We start from the raw sequence: 20844 nt of genomic DNA on the forward strand, positions 1-20844 counted from the left end.
TTTTGTTTCAGGGACCCCCCCAGAAGCAAAGATTTGAGTTACAAATGTTCTCTTTAATATATATTCAAAAGTGCACACATTTTCACGTTTTTTCAAAAATAGCAGATCTACAAGCTCACAGCGCGGCACTCGGTGCCGCGCTATGAGCTTGTATATCTGCTATTTTTGAATAGCCAAAGTATAAAAGGTTAAAATTATTGTGATGCTGTATTACCACATTTTTGCTGGGGACCCCCTGGTACCCCCTCAAGGACACCTGGGGGTCCCCGGACCCCACTTTGAGAACCACTGGTCTAGACCCCTCTCCTCGGGCAAAGGAGAGGAGCACGGCATGTGTGTGTGTGTGTGTGTGTGTGTGTGTGTGTGTGTGTGTGTGTGTGTGTGTGTGTGTGTGTGTGTGTGTGTGTGTGTGTGTGTGTGTGTGTGTGTGTGTGTGTGTGTATGTATGCACACGCACACACACACACACACACGCGAGCCCCCCCCCCCCCCCCCCACACACACACACACACACACACACACACACACACACACACACACACACACACGTGTCTCTCTCTTTTTCCTAAATAGTCAGTGTATATGTCGCTCAACTAATAGCGAAGCAGATCTGAACAGATCTGTCTGTCTACAGGCTCTGGCCTTGGAGGGAGCGGGAGTCCCGCAGTCAGTCTGCCCCCGAGACAGCAGCAGCTGACCGGCGAGACGTGAAGTGAACGTCCGCTAAAAAAGCAGGAAATACGGCAACATGATTTTTTCTTTAACTTGTTAATTTGTGTATATAAAATATAGATTCCCTGTCGAATCTCCTAATTACACCAACATTATTCTTGTGAAGTAGGTAGTTTGTGCTTTTTAAAGATTTATTAAGTTCGCTTTGGTCAGTTCTAGCATGGGGAAACACCGAGCGGTGCTCCCCGTGACACAGTGCCATATGACGGCCTCATGGAGAGCAGCGTCGGGGGGTAGCGACCAGACGGCCCGTTCAGTTATTTAGCAGCTTGTTTATAAACATTCTGTAGATTTTTTTTCCATAAATAGGTTATGTAGTAACTAAATATAGACTTATTTCTCATCTGCAGCTGCTATTTTTCATTTTTGACTTCATAATGCGTTCTGCTTCGCACAGCCCGTTTTCGTCTCGCCTCGAAAAAGCTCACTTGAGGAGACTTGAGTGACAGCTCCTTGGACACGCCCAGTTTGATCAAATAACGCCAAGTCAAATGAGGTATAGGCGTTATTTTATAAAAGCGTTATTCCGGTGTGAACACAGCATTAAGCTTGTTTTAAACTCCAACAGAACAAAATGCATGGTATTTACTAGGTCTCCAAATATAAATCCCTTTACTGGTATTTACTTCTCTAAAAGGTGAACAAATTTGAGCTGGTCACATCTCATAAATACCTGGGCATTTGGCTAGATGCCAAACTCTCATTTAAGGTTCATGTATAGAACCTAATCAAAACATTAAGAGGACAAATTGGCTTCCTTTACAGAAACAGGTCCTGTTTTTCTTTTACCAGCAGAAAGACTATTGTTCAATCTGTAATAATGTCTGTATTTGACTATGGGGATATACTGTATATGCATGCTTCACTCTCCACACTGAAGCCTCTGGAAGCAGTCTACCACAGTGCTTTGCGTGTTATTACTGGCTTTGATTATCTCACCCATCACTGTATTTTATATGATAAGTGGGTTGGCCATCTCTCGCAGTTCGTAGAGAGCAACATTGTATTTTATTTATTTATAAGGCCTTGTATGGTAAACTTCCTTTATACCTATCCTCGCTTTTGGAACCGAAGGTTACTGGACATTCAACACGTTTACAAACACACATTAGATATACCAGTCCACTTAAGAGCAGTGAACAAGGAAAAACTGCTTTCATGTATTATGCTCCACACAAATGGAACAAACTTCAGGACTCTCTGAAACTGGTGCGATTGGTCTCAATAGAGACATTCAGGGTGCTTCTTGAGGGTACACTACATAGTGACTGCACCTTTTTAATATAACATCTTTCAACTATGTTTATTTGCATCTGTGACATTGTAATGTGATTCAAATGTTTGTTTCTCATTATGTATGTATTTTATGTTATCAGGGCGTCCTTGAAAAAAAGAGCTTGCTCTCAATGGGCTTCCCTGAATAAATAAAGGAAAAAGAAAGAAAGTATTGATTATGCTAAAGTTGCACTATAGTTTCGGGCATCAGTGGACACTTGTTTGGACGCAAATAACATGGCAGCCAACGTCTTTGCCTTCATTACCCAAGATTCTCTGCGTCCCTGCTCAGTCGTGCTGACGTGATACTCCATCTTTGACCTTTCTGAATGGCTTTGCAGGAACTAGCAGTGAACGAGCTTTGGTGAGCTCCATGCCCGCCTTAGTGTCTGCTTGCGTACTGTGCAGTGCGCGGTGATGAGTTTTACACAGACACACGTGGCTCATGTTTATACATGATAGAAGGTGAGTGTATGTTTGTTTCAAGGGCGGAGATGGAATTGTGGGGGGCACAAACTCAGACCTATTAACAACCACCCGCGACCGATCTTTTGAATGACGCCGAAGGTCACTCCATTTGTGATGAAGTCCGAAATAAAAGATTGATTGATTGATTGATTCCTGACATGCAGTGGTCTTCATCTGTCTCTGAACAACTTCTTGGTTACAGAATAAGACTTCCATTAAAGTTGGTTCAGCTAGCTTTTGAGACAGAGTTGGTATTACAAGATCCTGATATGAAAGGTGATCCAGTGTGTGCAGGCAATGATTAATTACAACAACAAAAAAACATAGTCTCGGCCACGCCTTCAGCCTGGCGTCAGGCAATCAGGAACTGAAAACACCTATATGACTTTCAGGGTCTTTCACTACAAAGCAATTCCAGTTTGTCTGGTCAGAATGAAGGTTACCAAGTTACCAGGTTACTTCAATTGTTCTAAAGGGATGAAATCAAGCATTACCTCCTTGGTGGGGGTATTGAGACTGTACAACTCTTATTATAAATGTGAGATTCGTTTCTGCAATGCCATTTTTGGTATTGCATTACCCACTGTGGAATTTTTCAATTTTAGATAATTTGATAGTGTTTTTAATTTTGATTCAATATGATTTATATGAAATATCAAGAATGTGTCATGTTTAAAAATAAATTGTGCTTTCATGGTCATTTCATTTTTGGGTAACAGTAATTTCAAACGTTTTGGTTTTAGGAGGGGGATTAGATTGCACTGTTAAAATCTTAGTAAAAGTATGGATGAGGAGCACAATCTTGTAAGCATAAGGCTGCTGTAGGGTGCAAATAATTTATAACAATTACTGTCTACAGAACTGTTTCTCAACAATTGGTCCACAGGTGGTCCATGGGGAAAAGTTTTAAAATGAAAATAAAATATATATATTGTGCCTTTGTTATATTAAATATAGTGTATATATTGTTGTGGGGAGGTGGGGTGGTCCTTGAAGATTGTTCGATTTATGCTATTGGTCAATTTGGTCCAAATAAGGTCGAGAACCTGGTCCATACATAAATCATAACATGTATGCTAATACAATTCTAAATACAATTCCATGTATTGTTTAAGTTGCATATTATGGCATGTACTGTAGCTACACTGAACTTCAACTCAACTTTATTGTCACATATCATAAGGTTACAGGTGTAAAAGAGTAGGTAGAATTTTTTTTTGTACAAGCTTCCAACGTTTTGCAGTTTTAAGAACAGAGTCACAAGGGTATAGAAAAGAGAAAGAAGCAAGGTTAAAGTCATATGAGACGACACAGTGTCTAATATGCAATGTCAATATACACCAAATACAATTCATTACACACCATCAAAAGGTGCAAAATTGTGCTTATGACTAGGGTCTGGGTGCTGTTGTGACACAGTATCCGTTTTGGACAAAAAGGTAGAATGTTGGAACCATATTTGTGAGAAAAGGATGGACAAGAAGTTATTTGTTACAGTGCATGTGAGGTGTGACTTATGATGACCATTATAGACTGTACATTCAACAGCACCTTTATGCCATTTATACCGTTTCACAACTAAGACGAACCTGACGCGCTCGTTGCAGTTCTTCAGACCCAGTACTGGTTGTCACTAAGAGTTGGTGTAGTTGGCCGCTGACAACCTCTGGATCCTGGACTAGCTGTTGTACAAGCATTACCATCACTTGCAATAGATCTATCATCATCATTACAACCGGTTCCAACAGTACCACATAATATACTGCCGACGCCATCAGCCTCCACAGGTCTCCATACGGTCATGGGCATGGCAGGAGACAAACTCCCCCTGAGCCCTAGGGGAACCATGGGGGAGCTCGGGCAGCTGCCGGGGCCAAGAGGGGTGACAACCACGGAGGGCATAGCCACGCTGCGCTCAGGCCTGCCCAGATAAGGGCTTCCCTCAGGCCTGCTCAGATAAGGGCTGCCCTCGAAGGGCAAAGGCACCGCCGCGAGCTCCTGGATCAGGCGCATCCGGGCCCGTTTCTCCCTGCCATGGCGGAACACCAGAATCAGAACCACGAGGATGACGATGAGAAGCAGGCAAGCCAGGAAGGGCAGGATGATGAGGAGAGGGTCCGAGGCAGCACGAGGGACCTCGAGGTAAACGGGCGGCTCCTCTGGAGGATCCTCCACCTGGACGGGAGGGGTGCGGGGCAGCGGGTCCTTTTTCTGCCCTTTGTTTCCACCTCCTCCACCCCTCGCTCTTCCTCCTCCTAGGGCTGTCACCATCATGACATTTTAGTTGACGATTAACAGTCATGGAAATAATCGTGATTAATGATTTACAGGCAATTGTGTTATAATTGTGACAGGCCTACCTCCTCCACTGCTGTTCGCCCAACGATTGTTAGACTTCAACTTGCTCAGCGTTCTGTTGGCTTTCTGTGAGCCCATCACCGTGGAGCCTCCTCGTCCTCGACCTCCTCCTCCCCCCGTCGTGGTCCTGTTCTTCATCTGGTGATGGGGCAGGATGGTGAAATGAAGCTCTGCCTTTGCCGGCTGGACATGTCCCGCCTTCACCAAGAAGATGAACGAATCGTTGCGCGGCGTGGCGGGGGCGCGACCTTGCGCCGTGGTGAGGTTAACGTTGCTGGCGGTGTCGTCGCTGAGGGTCTCCTCGATGGCGACCCGGCCTTGTACCACATCTCTGAACGTAAACGTCCTCAAGACCTCCGATGCCTGGTTGACGTCATAGGTTACCTGTGTGCATTCAGGCATAATATGCAGTAACCCCCCCCCCACACACACACACACACACACACACACACACACACACACACACACACACACACACACACACACACACACACACACACACACACACACACACACACACACACACACACACACACACACACACACAGAACTGAGCTTAGTCATGAAGTCACAGTGACAAATGTATAATTGTCTCCGCCAGGAGACTATGTTTTCACTTTCCTTCCCGCCCCCCTCGGCCAAGCTAACATTGGTCAAGCCTCACGTGACACGTGACAATACGTTGAAAGAGTGTGCTCTGATTGGCTAGTGAGACGCATGACGTATAGCGGCCTATAAATAGATGTGTCACTTTGAAAGAGTCTTGGCCTCTTTCAAAGTGAGGTAAGACAGGAGTAATCACGAAATGGCTGAGGAATGGCGGAGTAACACTTAAGACAGGATTAATCAAGTAACACTTAAGACAGGATTAATCAGGAACAGTACTGGCGGAGACCTGTGCTCCGAGGAGCACATTTTCTAGTTAAAATTGTTAATACTATTCTCATGTGAATGGGTGAATTCTGCCGACTGCTGATCGATGGTAATGCACTTTGAGGTAGGCTACATTCTATGTATGAAAGATTTACTAGACATGTAGAAATTCTAATGTGTGGTTGCCCTTGATGTAGTCTAGTGTAGCCAGACAATCAGAGCTCTCCGCCTACCGATATGGTGACATCTAAATGCAATGAATGGGGTAACACTGCGTGGAAATAACAGTATTGCAGAACCAATGCAAAGACTTTAGGGTATTCCTTCATATTATGATGGTTTTCAAAGCACTAGGCATAACGTAGGTTTGTTAACGCCCATATATTGAATATTAATTTTGATCTGTAGGCGGAGATCTCTGTCTGGCTACACAAGACGGATACAGAATAGGTGGGCACTATGGACATCTGGGCACCGCGATGTAAAATTGTCTATTTTGTCCAAAATATTTGAAAAATAGTCTTGTAATGTAAAGTATATATGATGTGAACATGCACGGTACATCATTATAAAACTTAATTTTATCCTTCAACTTCTTGTTCATGCCCCAAAATGACTACAGGTTCTGTAGCAATTTGTAGCAATTATTATTATTATAAAATATAAGACCTTAAATGTCGAATGTTTAAGCATGTTCTAATCATGTATACTTTACTTTACTCAAATATTTTATTTTTTAACATTTTGGACAAAATAGCCAATTTTACATCGAGGTGCCCAGATGTCCCTAGTGCCCACCTATCCTGATACCCACACGACTACCCCCAGTGCAACCACAGTGGTTAAAACATACCAAACACCGCCCATATTAGTTGTCTCACCTTGACCAGTTTCCCATGTTTGGGAGGAGAAAGGACCTCAAACACGGGGTCGGCCCTGCTGAGTCTAGCCAGCTCTGAGGCATCTATCATAGCTTTGCCCAGCTTCACAGCCACGCCGCTGGGCACACGCACCGGCTCCCTCAGGTAGATCAGTGGCTGCACCGTCACATTCACCACCTGCTCCACGGTTCCATTTGTAGGAACAAGAACAAAACAAAAAACAGAGGGGAGGGGGAAGGGGTCATTTCACCCACTACTTTACACCAGAAAACCTGTAATGTGACAAAAAAGTTGAGTCCGATTAAGCCAAAATAATCGCCAAAATCGAGAAAATAGCAGATCTACAATCCAAAACGCGACAAGACACAAGCTACGATATTTTAGAAATTCTTTGACATTTTTTGTTTGCCCAAAATAGGGATGCCAGGGTTAATGTGGTTAACATACATTTTAATGGTAAATTGTACATGTCATTAAAAATCTTACATATCAGACAGTCTATATTTCCCAAAAGGAAATGCATAATTAAATTCAGTCTGATCGGCCGCTGGGAACAAAACTGTGTTTTTTCAATATTTTCTGGATCAGTGCCCACTTAAAAATCTTGTGTGTTCTTAACACTTAACACAGCAGCCACAAGGCTGCCGTGCATTTTCCAGGGCACGATTATTTTAATGATGAATCAATCGATTGTGTTGCGGCTTGGATCAGTGGAAATAACATAGTATACTTTCAAGGTTTTAAAGAAAAAATACCATGATGTCTTATTTTACTTAAAGGGATAGTTCACCCAAAAAAAAACATATTTTCTGTCAATTACACACCCCATGAAGCCTTTAATTCATGGCGATTTTTTTGTTTTTGTCGCATTCCTAAGCCAATAATTTGATGACCGGCGGAAAGATGCTAATGTCTCCGGTAGGAGACTCAAAGTTGACACCTTGAGTCTTCTACTGGAGCCGCCGCCGATTGGTTGAGAACGGCTGGGGATATCAAAAGCAGGGGCATGGAAAACAAATGGAAAGCCTGACCTGGTCCATCAAGTTGTTATACACCACACCAGGGGAGGTAGCAGACACGGAGACTTTAAAGCTGTCCTCTGACGCGCTGCGGTCAGTCATGTGGTAGACGACGCGGCCAAACCGCACGTCCTCGTGTCGGAAGGCAGTGACCTCGCGGTCGTCGATGGCGACACGTCCGTGGCGAGGGGACGCGGTGACGGCGTAGATGATGTCAGCGGGCTGCTGACCGTTGGTGTGGGCCGCCAGGTGACTGGGAGTCAGGACCACAGCCACGGTCCTGCCCTGGACCAATGACAGCCCGGTGTTGTTCACCATGGACACGACCGCTTGGGTGACCATGAGGGTGAAGAGTTTATAGAGCGGGCCGTGATAACCGTCGGTTACGTTGAAGTAGAACACTCCGGTGGAGGGCTCCCCCTGGTGGTGGGAGAAGGGAAAGCACAAAGAAAACACAAAGATAAGAATATAGCTAGCTAAATTAATAAAATGAATGTTATTACCTCCAGAATCTCTAACCTCAACAGTCACTAAGACAGTGGTTCTCAACCTTTTCTGGATCAGGGCCCTCTTGACAAATCTCAAAAACATTCGCGGCCCACCTATCTGACCACTTAGCCGAATGGCTGCCGTGTTAAGTGGTCAGACAGGTGGACCGTGCATTTTCAATGATCAATCAATATTGTAAAGTATGTTTATTTTAATGATCAATCAATTGATTGTGTTCTGGCTTGGATCGTACAGTAGTATACTTTACGTTTGTATTTATTGGTATGGTATGACTTTTTAATATTAATATTAAATATCATCATTAAAATCTTAGTGTTTTGCCAATCATTTGGGGCCCCACTTGCAATATCCTCACGGCCCCTGTGGTCCCCGACCCACAGGTTGAGAACCAGTGATCTAAGATGTTCTTCTCAGACATAAAAGAGTGAAAGTCACCTTTTGTATAAAGTGCAGTCTGCCATGGTTGACATCATATTGGGTGAAGGAGGTGACAGGCTCTGGTCTCTCTCCCAGAGTCAGGTATCCGTTGTTGGGCTTACTGATCACGCCATAATGCAGCTCCTCCGGAGGGGTATCGTGGTCATCAACCTGCAATTGTAGGAGAAGCCATTAACCACGTAACCCATTAAGACCTGAGAAGGATTCTACAAATGTCCTCTAAATCCTATCAGTTTTCTGAAAAAAACATATGTTGCATATATGGTGCTCAAACGTTTTCATGTCAAGGACCACCAAAATGATATGTATTTGGACGCCGAATGTTAAAATAAATATATTCAAAGATGTTCACAATCTTTCAAAAATAGCAGATCTACAAGCTCATAGTGCGGCACGAAGTGGCGCCCTATGAGCTTGAATAGTACCTTTTGAGAACTAAGCTCAATCTAAAATGACACAGATGCTTTCCAGGTTTTAATGTCCCCCAGGGGTCTATACTTGTCCTCCTCCTTTTCACCCTCTACACATGTTATCTCTGCCGAACGAGTTGTTGTGAGCTTGTAGATCAAATGTTCGCCTATTTTGCTCAACTATTATTGTTATACATTGCAGGTAACACATCTTGCAAATATAACCACTATCCTGCAGAATGCCTGTGACTCCTAGTCACCTGCACTAGCATCTCAACCTCAGAGCTCCTCCCAGTGGGCCGCAGAGGTATTGCCCAAGTAGTAACAATTAAAATATATATAGATAAATCTATATATTTTGAAGTTTTGTAGATAGATATAGCTAACCGTTTCTGGATCAGGGCCCTCTTGAAAAATCTCAAAAACACTTGCGGCCCAAGGCTTATTATACTGTAGATTAAAGTCCTCAGTTTTTTCCTTAATTTAAGCAGAATCAATTCAGTCATTGCCGCTAACAGCGACATAGCAATAGTTTGAGGGTCATAACAATGCCCTTTTAATTATTTTAAGTATTACAATTATTTTGGTATGTGGGCCCTGATCATCTTGACACATACCCAGTTGGATCCTGAGATACAAAAGGTTGAGAACCTCAGGTATAGACTGTATTGTTCTGTTTTGTTTTGACTCTTCCACCGGTACAACCAAGTCTGACACCATTCTGTTGCTGTTCTGTTCTTTTGGAATAACTAGGCCAATGCCCAGTGTGAAGTCAGTCGGACCAGCGGTTCTCAGAACAAAGAAATTCAAATCCTCACAAATGCATGTATGGAGATCCCTGATGTCATCAACATGACTTCATAGTACTGACTTCATAGACTGGCCTACGAGTATATAGTTGACATAGGCCAGCTCTGTCAACAGAGGCAGGACAAGTAAAGCTATTTAATGTCTGTTGAGTTCGGTTACCCAGAGGAAATGAAGAAGTTGGTGATTGACGTGGACACCGGCGTGGACGACGCCCAGGCCCTCATGATGGCCATGGTCGCCCCCAACGTGGAGGTCCTGGGGATCACGTGTACCCACGGCAACACGGACCTGGAGAACGTTTGCAAGAACACGCTGCGCATTCTCAAGGTCTGCAAGAGGACGGACATCCCGGTTTACCGCGGAAGCTCAGAACCCCTGCTGGGCCGGGTCCTCCGCGCCAGTGACTTCCACGGGAAGGACGGGCTCGGAGACGCCCCCGATCCGGAGGCGCCGGGCCTGGAGCTGCTGCAGAGCGAAGGCGCCGTGGGGGCCATGATCAGGATGGTCAATGACAACCCTGGCGAGGTGACTCTGGTAGCCACAGGACCTCTCACTAACCTGGCCCTGGCGGTAAAGCTGGACCCATCCTTCCCAGAGAAACTTAAGGGACTCTATTTAATGGGAGGCAACACTGATTCCAGGGGTAACACTACAGTGTGTGGGGAGTTTAACTTTGTAGCCGACCCTGAGGCTGCTTACATCGTGTTAAACCAATTCTGCTGTCCAACCTACATCGCCAGCTGGGAGTTCGCCTGCCATAACAATCTGCCATGGTCCTTCTGTGACACCTGGTTGGCTCAAGACACTGAGAAGGCTCATTTCATGAAGAAGATTTTCAAACACACCATGAAGGTGTGTTTGGAGCTGGAGCGCTTCCAGAAGGAAATGTGTGCAGGAGTGGGTTTCACCCCCTGTGACTGCTACGCCGTAGCTGCGGCTATAGACGACACATTTGTGACAGAGAGCGAACAGGTTGCGGTAACAGTGGAACTGGATGGGACCAACACCCGAGGTATGATGGTGCTGGACTATCTTGACAAGCTTAAGAAGAAACACAAGGTCTCCATCATGAAGAAGGTGGATCTGGACAAGTTCAAAACCATGCTGACGGCCGCACTAAAGTAGGCTGTAACATAAAGTAACGTTAGACAGGGCTCCCTTCAGCCCTGTCTGAAATTACAGGATTTTACCTGTATGAATGAAGGTCAAATAAAATATTACACAACGTGCACTTTTTAAAAATATCTTTTGTATTTAACTTGGTTCTCCTGTGTTTCATTCTCACCGTTGTTGCTACTATGACATATTTCGACAGGTTTGGGAGCTGCCCAGTACAACCGCAGTCTGATACTGTTGGCCACTGAGCAAATCCCCTGGTGTTGTTGGGGATTAAGTGTTTTGCTCAAGGACACTCACTGTGGGTATTGAGTGAGGGGTAAGTGTTGCTCATTCACTTCCCCCACCCAGATTTTGTCATGCCGCTACGAAAGATCAATCTGGCAAATGTCCTGTTACAAGCACGCTCTGCTAAGCTTAAGGCCAGTGCTTTTCAAAATGGGGGATGGGGCCATGGCCGTCAGGGAGTGCCAGAGCCACAAATCTGACCGCTATGCCCATATACGGTCATGTGTATATATGGGACCAACCGACTTCAAACTTTGGCCCATCGGCAAGGTCTCAAGGGAGTGCGGTGCCTGCCGTCGATTCGTTCGGATATGCGGTTGTCCAGAACCACCGAGCTGACCAATATGACCATATATAGGCATATATGGATATCCAGTTGTCCAGAACTGCCGATCTAACCGATATGCCAATATATGGGCATATAATGATGACATCAGGCATCTAGATATATGATACAAGGACTGACATAATATGTATATTATACAGAGATCTCTTTATAGGGGCATAAAAGGGACACCGGTAGACAGACACAGAGATCTCCATATATAGGCACAACGGGTACTCTGACAACGCCCCCGACACTATGACTCAGACGGATTGGCAGTGCAATGTAGGTGAGGGCCACATAGCAGCCCAAACTCTAGTTAAAATAAATTGAACAAAGTGTTACAAAATGTTCCACAATATGTACTGTATATATAAAAACAATAATAGCAAAAATTGCCTATGTACAAGCTCACAATGCGTCGAGATGTAGATTTGCCATTTCGCAATAGGGGGTCCATGGTATGGCAGAATGTGGGAACCCCTGGGGACCCCACCACTGTAATGTATGTGTGTGTGTGTGTGCTTCATGTGATTCTGGCGCACCTGCAGGTTCTCCGGGCCCAGTGTGACAGTCTCCCCCACTACCACTTTCATCGGGGTAGAGCTGGTCCTGCTGAGCGGCGGCTGGTCATTGACGGGGGTCACCGTGATGTTGAAGGTGTCTGTCAATGCCAGGAGGTCATCAAGGTCTCCCGAGTCCGAAGACGAAGTCGAGAAGCCAGTGGGAGAGGAGAGGGTGGAATACATAGGAAATGAGGAGGTGGAGGTGGAGGGGTCCAACGGAGCCACCCAAGCCCTGAATGTGAAGCTGTCGCTCCTCGTCTCGGAGTCATCGTGGGTGTATGCAATGCCAAACTTTTCCAGGGTGTGCTGGGAAAACTGGAGCTGGTACCTGAGTGGGAGAAGTGATGAGAAAGATGGACAGCAGATAGCAAAGGTGAGATTTGGTTCTCCGTTCATATTTTCATATTTACATATTACTCACTCGCTCACTATATTGCATTACATCGCATAGTGGTCATAATGGGGAGACAAAAAAAAGTTGCCAATTGTGTATTTCTCAATATTTCAACAATAGTGCCCAAAACTCCAGGCTTGATTACTTCTTGTCAAACTAAAACGTAATGCGTGATTACATAGGCCGGTACCAACACATTTCAACCAATAATAGGATGACAAGCACCTGTCAATCACTCTTCCACACAAAGCTATCATTCAATATACTAGGCCTAGGGCGTGTACCATATAGAATCTGATGCCTGACAGCAAGACCCCAGTTCCACTCCTTCAATGGATGGGCGGACCATTTGCTGCATGTCAGTCTCTCTCCTTGTTTACTCTCTCTCCCACTATATAGGCCTACTATCAATAAAAATGCATAAAATACCCCCCCCCCCAAAAAAAAAACAGAAATGTATATCAATTGCAAGAATAAAGACCAGTGGGTCTTTCATTATTAAGATAGCATCTTCAAATAAAGATATGAATATTTTAGTACACAAATAAACCAAACCAAGCTAAAACAGAGCTGTAAAAAACTAAACCCATGTACAGCAGCGCAGTGGCTCTCAACCTGTGGGTCAGGACTCCCAGGGGGTCCCCACGTGTTTTTTTGGGGGGTCCCCCGACGACAGCAAAGTGACAATATAAGGACTTTTAAAACCTTTTTAATACCTAAAAAAGGGGGGGGGGAAAAGACAAGAAAAAGACCATTACCGCATCAAAAGCAATCAACAAACTATACTATAAAAACTGGTCAACCATTGGCCAAATTGTCAAATAATATAAGAAAGAGACAAAAAAAATGAAAATAGCTGATCTACAAGCTCACAACGCTTCGTTGTGAGCTTGTAGATGGACTGAAAAGGTCGAGAACCACTGCAGTATAGCTTACCTGGTGAGGTTGTATGCCCCTGCAGCCAGAATCCCGTGTCGCGGCAGGGACGTCACATAGTACAGGACCTGGTGCCTCTGTCGCTGAGGCAGCGGAACCTTTCCCAGAAGGTTGGAGGCGTCCAGCTTGGAGCTGTCAATCACAACTCTGCCTCCCTCTGGCACCACGGCACCTGAGATGAAGAGAGTTGTTACTGACGTTAAAGGGATAGTTCACCCTCAAAATGACTTTTTCTATCGATTAGTCACCCCATGGAGATTTGAATTCATGGATATTCTTTTGCTTTTGTCGCATTCCTAAGCCAAAAGGCAGCGGTTCCAGTAGGAGACACAAAGAGTCTCCTTTGTGTCTCCTATCGGTCCACTGGTCATCAAATTATTGGCTTGCGACAAGCTCACACAGCTTGTAGATCTGCTATTTTCACAACTTTTTTTGTGACACTCTTGTATGATGAAAATATGGCATACAAAAAACATAACATTTTGAAATATGGAGATACAAGGTTTCTGCCCGACAGGAACTCTGTGAACCACCTTCTTTTTTTTTTATCCCTGTCATGGATGCGGTTCTTACCGGTATTGGCCTGCAGCTTGGTCTTGTGTCTTTGTTGTTGTTGCTGGTCTTGGTTGTTGTGGGGGTGTGAACTGGCCTGGTACGAAATGAGGATGGTGAAGACGTGTGGGGGAAGAAAAGCAGGCGGACAGGACACAGTGAAGGAGAAAGAGTCTTTAGCTGACCAGCCGACCGACTCCAGTTGGTTCTGTTCATACCAGAGCGCTCCATCATTTACCTGAATAGAGAGACAGATCCAAAGACGAGAGAGATAAATGTGACGGTTGCATTTAGTTTCCGTATGAGTAGCTGGGCACTGCTTGGCTAGGCATCCTATACATTTTATTTTCAGTGATTTGGTTGTTTCTGTTCTCTTTATATACTTTATTATTCACCTCATGTCACAACCGCGTTCTTTGTCTGTTTTTTTTTGTTGTTTTTTTTACGAATGTACATTATTGAAATGAAAATGCACTTACCTTGTGAGATTAATCTCAGAACACAAGGAAATTCTTACATTTGCACACATAGTCTCTCGAGACAAAATTGCTTCAGAAAATAAAGCGGATGTCCCTTTCTTTGTCAAGTTTTGTCATATCGGCCCTGTTTTGTTTATAAGGCCTAAATGCCACACAATTATATCGTTAATCGCAATTATATGTTTAATTATAAGTAAAATGTCATAATAGTGACATCCCTACCCACACAGGTCAAAAATACACGCATATTTGCACAGACTTTACCATGCTCTGTGTGAACGTGGACACGGAGCGGGTGGAGTTGTCTGGTAGTTTAGTGATCAGATGGCCCAGTTTAGGGGGAGAGGTCACCACAAACACCACAGAATAGTTTCCTCTGGGGTCAGGGTCGTCGTTGGTCACCACCTGAAGTTCTCTGTGAGTGACGGGCGTCACAGAGCCTGTTGGGGGAAGCAACCGTTTAATACAATAAAAATGTATGTTTCAATAAAACCTAGCCAAGAATGCATTTGAAAATCACTTTACAACTGTTTTGGAATGAAATAAATGAATGAATAATGACTGTTTGTTTTATTTTTGTATTGTATGTGCCCTTGAACGTGACACGTGAATTTGAACCAACGTCCTCTGGTCTCAACGGTGCCATCTAGTGTTTGATTCAGTGTATGTCTGTGTGCCGTGCGTGTGTGCGTTACTGTACCTGGGTAGACTTCTAATGGCTTGTTTCTCTGCAGGGTGAGCAGGAGAGAGCGAGCGACTGTGCTGAAGATCTGACGAGGTGCAAAGTTCAACCCGTCATTGACCTGGAAGTGAAATCCACCTGACAGTGCACCTATTGCAAATGCAAATATTTATGTCAACACATCAACCAGACAACATCGCACAACAGCTGCTTATTATATTATATTACTTGTTGTTGGGCTACAGTATATTCGCACATAACGTATATATCGTTGCAGTCAGACAGAAACGTGGTAGGCCAATCTCCATATTTCATGTTGTAAATGAATGCCCTACTGGCCAACTTCATCATACAAGAGTGTCACACAAAAGTAGTCAAATAGCAGATCTACAAAACCAACACATTGCGATGTGACACGTTGTGAAATTGTAGATCTGCTATTTTCACTATTTAAAAAAAATGTTTTTAAGATATTAATAAAAAGGAACTGTTTTGGACATACAAGGTTTCCAGCCGACAGCAACAATATTATACTATATTATATTCGTTCTGTTCATCGCTCTACAACCAAGAGCCATAGTCCAGCTGAAAGTTTATCTAAGTAAAGTCTGCACATTGAATAGCATTGTACAATACTTTAAAGTACTGTATAGTAATGTATGTAGTACTTTCTATTAACAGGCCATCTATCCTGACACTGCATGGTTTGTGTGAAATGGAATGTTAAATAATTGTCTGTTAATTACACATGCAAGTGTTTGACATAAACTACTCCCATGTATTCTACCCTAATGCGCTGCACTGCACTGTACTGTATTGTACTGTGGTCTCTACTCCAAGCAGCCAAATATGTTACTTGTAGTTTTGCCTGCACACCAAAAACAGTCAAAATACTTCTGTATTAGCTCAAAGTTGATGTCAACTTTGTGTTAATAATATATATTTTTTACCGTTTCTGGTGTGTGGCCTCTGCCTCTTTGAAGTTAAGCCTTTTTAGCCCAGCAGCCAGCACCCATAGTCAATGTGTTTAAGGTTTCCTTCTCAATTGTAGTTTTCTCACCACTGTGCTTGAACACCAGTTGTCTGCTCATTATGTGTATCTGGGTGAAGTTGAGGATGTGCCTGGAGGGGGCGCTCTTCAAGGCCAGGTGACCATTGCTGGGCGGGGTGACGATGTACTCCAAATCCTCTGGCCCAGTGTCCAGGTCCTCCGCACTCAGGTCATCCACTGTTATCTCTGTCACAGAGCCAACCCATACCTGAGGAGAGGAGAGGAAAAAGAAGAAAATACTTGTGTAGGGGTGCAACAGTTAATCAAACTAATCGATTTAATTGATTATAAAAAATAATCATTTAATATAATTATAGATTCATTATCAATCCATATTTTGGGCATATTATCGGTTAAACATTTCAAAAACTTAAAATAAAATAGTGCAAATAGCCGATCTACAAGCTCACAACAATGTGACGATTTGTGAGCTTGTAGATCGGCTATTTTAATCATTTTTACACAACTGGTGGTTAACTGATTCATTGATATATATATATGTTTTTTAAAACACTTTTATTATTATTTATTATTCGATTCATCGAAAAAGAAATCAAATAATGGCTATAAGTGGCCGTGTCCTTGCAGTGCTCACCTTCAGCGGCCTGTTAGCTGTGACGACAGGATTCTCGTCGTTGACAGGTAAGATGTTGATCTGAGCAGTGAAGGGGAGACTGTGCTTCATGATCTCCGTCTGGTTCGCCACGATGGTGAAGTTGTCTCTCACTGTGTCACTGCCGTCATGGACGTAGGAGATGTACTCACGCTCCACCTTCAACATAGACAAGAGGAGAATAGAACAGAGACAGGCGTTTTCCTCTCTACACAAAATCTCTTTGGCAACGTGATGCACTGCGAGCTTGTACTGTAGATACATCTTGTATATTCATGTACATGGTCGTACATGTGATGTGCGTTCATATATGTGTGCACGTTCGTGCACGCTCGCGTGTGTCTAACCTCTGCGTGAGTGAAGGCAGTGATGGCCATGCCAGGTATCCTGCTGTGTTCCAGCTGTCCGTGTCTCGGAGCCGACACCACCTGGTACACAAAGTTCATCCCTGAGAAGTGATGACTGGCGACCTTGACTGTGTCAGAGGTCAGCGGCAGGGATGACCCCTCGTCAACGGTCAAGTCAGCCACCTATCAATACAAGCCGACAAGGGATTATCATCAACCGATAAAGGGACTGATTGATTGACTGTCCGACAAACTGACCGCGGCTAACCAACTGTTAGCAACAAAGTCTTGACTTCCATAATTCATCATTCTCCGTAGACAGATCAACATAATAATGATACGCTGTTAAATTGTGCATTTAACCCATTCAATCCGGGAACGTGTGTGTCATTTTGCCGCGCTATGAGCTTGTATATCTGCTATTTTTGAATAGCCAAAGAAATCTTAAATTGACACAAATGATGCTTTCCCGGTCTTAAAGGGTTAAGGTTGTTTACAGTTCACAAGAAAATACAGAAACGTCAAATATGGATGTTTGGTGCATAATCGTATTTATGTTTTTACACTTTGAATTCATATCACCCAGCTCTAATTGTAAACATAGTTTTATAGTTATAGGCTCAGGTGTAATTGTTTTTTTTACGTAGTTGGATTTTAACACATTTGAACAAGAAACATACTGTACCTGTAAGGGGAGGAGCAGAGGAATCACATCGATCTCCAATCTGATTGGCCCAACCTGTGTCACCCCGTTGCTGGCGTCCAATAGGACGGAGTCATTGGCGCGGCCTGGGTCCCGGTTCTGGTAGAGCACCGCGCCGACGTTCACGTCCTCCTGGGTGAAGGTAGAGATGATGGGCTGTGCTCTGTTGCCCTGGAGATGTTGATTGATTGAATGGCTTTATTACAGTGGTTTTCAACCAGTGGTCCTCGGGGGGGCAGTATGAGCTTGTAGATCTGCTATTTTTGAATAGCCAATGCTAAGTGGTTAAAATGATTGTGACGCTATGTTAACTAATTTCGCTGGCCGAGTGCCGAGTGCCGCGCTATGAGCTTGTAGATCTGTGTGCATATCTTTCAATATATATATATATGTTTTAAAGCGAACATTTTTAACTCAAATCTTTGCTTCTGGGGGTCCCTGGCACAAAACATTTTCAGATGGGGGTCCGCAGCCAAATATATATCAATTTAGGGGTCCTGACATGAAAAAGGTTGAAAACCGCTTTATTATTAGACAGAAATGCAAACAGCACAGGGTATACAGTCATACATCATTTGGGCTAAATGGATAACACAAAAAAAGTTCTGGGGACTTGTTTCCATTGTGGTCCTATGTTCAATTCATCAGCACAGCATAAAAAAATACAATATCATCAACAAATATAAAACACTATATGTACAGAGATGAAATGGGGGGGGTGTAGGCAATGAATGCCATCACCTTTCTATGGGTGAAGTGAGATTTACCTCCCCTTTGGCTACCTGAAAGACGGATTTCAGGAAGCCAGTGATCAACATTGCTTTTCCACCCATCTGTCCATGTACATGTATCTATCTGTCCACCAAGTGGTGGAAAGTAACTAAGTACAACAATTTTCAACAAAGGCAAATATCTCAAAGGCAAATGTTGTACTTTTTTACTCCACTATAATTATTTGAAAAGTTTAGTTTCTTTGTAGATTTTGATTATTGCAAAACCACTTCAGCCCTATATACTTTGGCATTTTGAAAATAGCCAATCTACAAGCTCGCAATGCGACGCATTGCGAGCTTGTAGATCAGCTATTCTAAAAGGATTTGCATACATTTTATATATTTGAAAACTTAAACTAGTACTTTTGGTAGTTTAAGTATATTTTGATGCCAATACTTTTGTTCTTTTACTCAAATCAATTTTGAATACCGAACGGACTATTTCTGCAATAGCATATTGATACTTAAGTAAGTGACATAAGTAAACATGTCTGTATTTCTTCCATCGCTGTGTCTAACCATCCATCCATCAACTACGAGACAGGTATAAAAGACTTACCTTATAGTTCTCTCCAGGGTAAGCCTTCAAGATGAAACCCAGAGAAGGAGAGGTTTGGACAGAAAAAACAATCTCTGAGGGTTGGCTGTCCTCGTGAACCACCTGGAGGAAAATAATGAATTAATGCTGTGACATGAAAAGGGACAATGCCAACTGTTTATGCTGTACAGTACATGCCCATCAAGAGTGCACGCTTGCTGGGTGGTGTTTGGACACAAAACTACAAGCAAACTACAGACTTCACAGTTCATTCAAGAAAATAGTCACAATGGGGTTCAGGTCACTATATAGGTTTGCCAGGAAACACACCTGTAGCCAACAGGACTAAATTGGTCCAAACCAACTCAGTTTGAATGTGTCAAAGAGGGACACTGGACAGTAGCCTACTGAAAGTTAAAATGTGACTGAAAGCAAATACTATATCTATGACCTTAAATGAAATGAAATGTACATGTATTTTTGTGCCGGTTTATTTGAACAGAAGTGGCATATTTTATATCACCCTGATTATTTGGTCTGTCTAGTGGAAGGGGCCATGGGGTATATAAGGGCTGAACACCTTTGCCATTTTGTCAGTCTGCTGCTGCCTGTCTACTGAGGTACTCAGGAGCTGTCTCCAAGGAGGTGAAGTGTTTTGTAATTATATTAAAGGGAAACCTAAAAAAATGGTTTTAGTATTGATTAGTCACCCGATGGAGACTTGACTTCATGGATATTTTTTTGTTTTTGTCGCATTCTTAAGCCAATAATTGACCAGCGGACCGGTAGGCAGCGGTTCCGGTAGGAGACACAAAGGAAACTCTTTGTGTCTCCTAACGTAACCGCTGCCGGTCATCAAATTATTGGCTTAGGAATGCGACAAAAAACAAGACAAAACATGAATTCAAGTCTCCATGGGGTGACTAATCGATGGGGATAAAAGTCATTTTGGGGGTGAACTATCCCTTTTTAAAACCATGGTTAAAATGTATAGTTATGATAGAAGGCCTAATCATTTGTTTATTTCATGATACTTGATTCATTTTACACTGTTGTTTTTTAAATATTATTTATTTTCTATTTTACAGATATATCTGGTCTCCTTTTGTTTTGCTAATCTGCCAAACTGTGTGCTTTGCCATCATTTGATTATGTCGGGTCGTGCTAAGAGGTTGCACACTACCCTCACCCGAGACCGGTGTGTGACATTTGCTGGCAGCGGTGGCCGGATGGCAAGCCGCAGAGGTTATTCAAACAAACCTGGCAGAGGCACTCTGGGGTGCTCTCGGGTGGCAAAAACAAGCCACCAGTAAACTGAAGATGCAGCTGACCCGCCACATCACATGGAGGGTATCACCAAGGTGGTCCAGTCAGTCGGTGGTGAAGGCACCTCGTGGGAGACCAGTGGCTCCTTCCTTGTTGACAAAGTCATTATAGTAGAGGAACTTGGTGGCTTGACCGTGCAGGTAGTCCTGAGAGGGGGGGTTGGAGTGCAGAGACTGGGAGATGACAGACAATAGCTGACCTCTTGCCATCCCTGTGCATGTGCCTCAGATCTGTTTTTAAGAGAGACACCGCTGAGCCCGAAGAAAGGCGCTGATGGACATCTCTCCCACAATTTCCCATGTGGCCGTCTCGTCATCGTACTGCTCGATGCCACCCCTACAGTCATCAGTCCCTCCTAGTACGTAGAGCTTTCCATTCGCC

General features: G+C 43.7%; 2 protein-coding genes across 2 annotated transcripts in view; one reads left to right on the forward strand and one right to left on the reverse strand.

Moving 5' to 3' along the window:
• Positions 1-4086: 4086 nt before the first annotated feature.
• Positions 4087-20844, reverse strand: part of LOC311037844 (chondroitin sulfate proteoglycan 4-like) — a gene marked incomplete at its 3' end in the record, with an annotated part of 35863 nt that continues 19105 nt past the window's right edge. The window contains exons 11-25 of the mRNA XM_084047134.1: positions 19159-19260; positions 17809-17997; positions 17124-17306; positions 16759-16935; positions 16173-16371; positions 15131-15262; positions 14695-14870; positions 13973-14189; positions 13400-13571; positions 12049-12397; positions 8552-8704; positions 7619-8026; positions 6588-6764; positions 4836-5217; positions 4087-4736 (exon numbers count right to left, since the gene is read on the reverse strand). Of these exons, the coding sequence (XP_083903260.1) occupies positions 4087-4736; positions 4836-5217; positions 6588-6764; positions 7619-8026; positions 8552-8704; positions 12049-12397; positions 13400-13571; positions 13973-14189; positions 14695-14870; positions 15131-15262; positions 16173-16371; positions 16759-16935; positions 17124-17306; positions 17809-17997; positions 19159-19260 (3666 nt within the window). The remainder of the gene's footprint in view (positions 4737-4835; positions 5218-6587; positions 6765-7618; positions 8027-8551; positions 8705-12048; positions 12398-13399; positions 13572-13972; positions 14190-14694; positions 14871-15130; positions 15263-16172; positions 16372-16758; positions 16936-17123; positions 17307-17808; positions 17998-19158; positions 19261-20844) is intronic.
• LOC311037130 (inosine-uridine preferring nucleoside hydrolase-like) lies at positions 9943-10899 on the forward strand (the record flags this gene model as incomplete). The annotated part of the gene is made up of 1 exon (XM_084046220.1): positions 9943-10899. One exon carries the CDS (start codon positions 9943-9945, stop codon positions 10897-10899), a length of 957 nt encoding a protein of 318 aa, XP_083902346.1.

This window comes from Gymnoscopelus microlampas (genome assembly GCF_963454915.1).
Source record: "Gymnoscopelus microlampas genome assembly, chromosome: 21".
Taxonomy (NCBI): domain Eukaryota; kingdom Metazoa; phylum Chordata; class Actinopteri; order Myctophiformes; family Myctophidae; genus Gymnoscopelus; species Gymnoscopelus microlampas.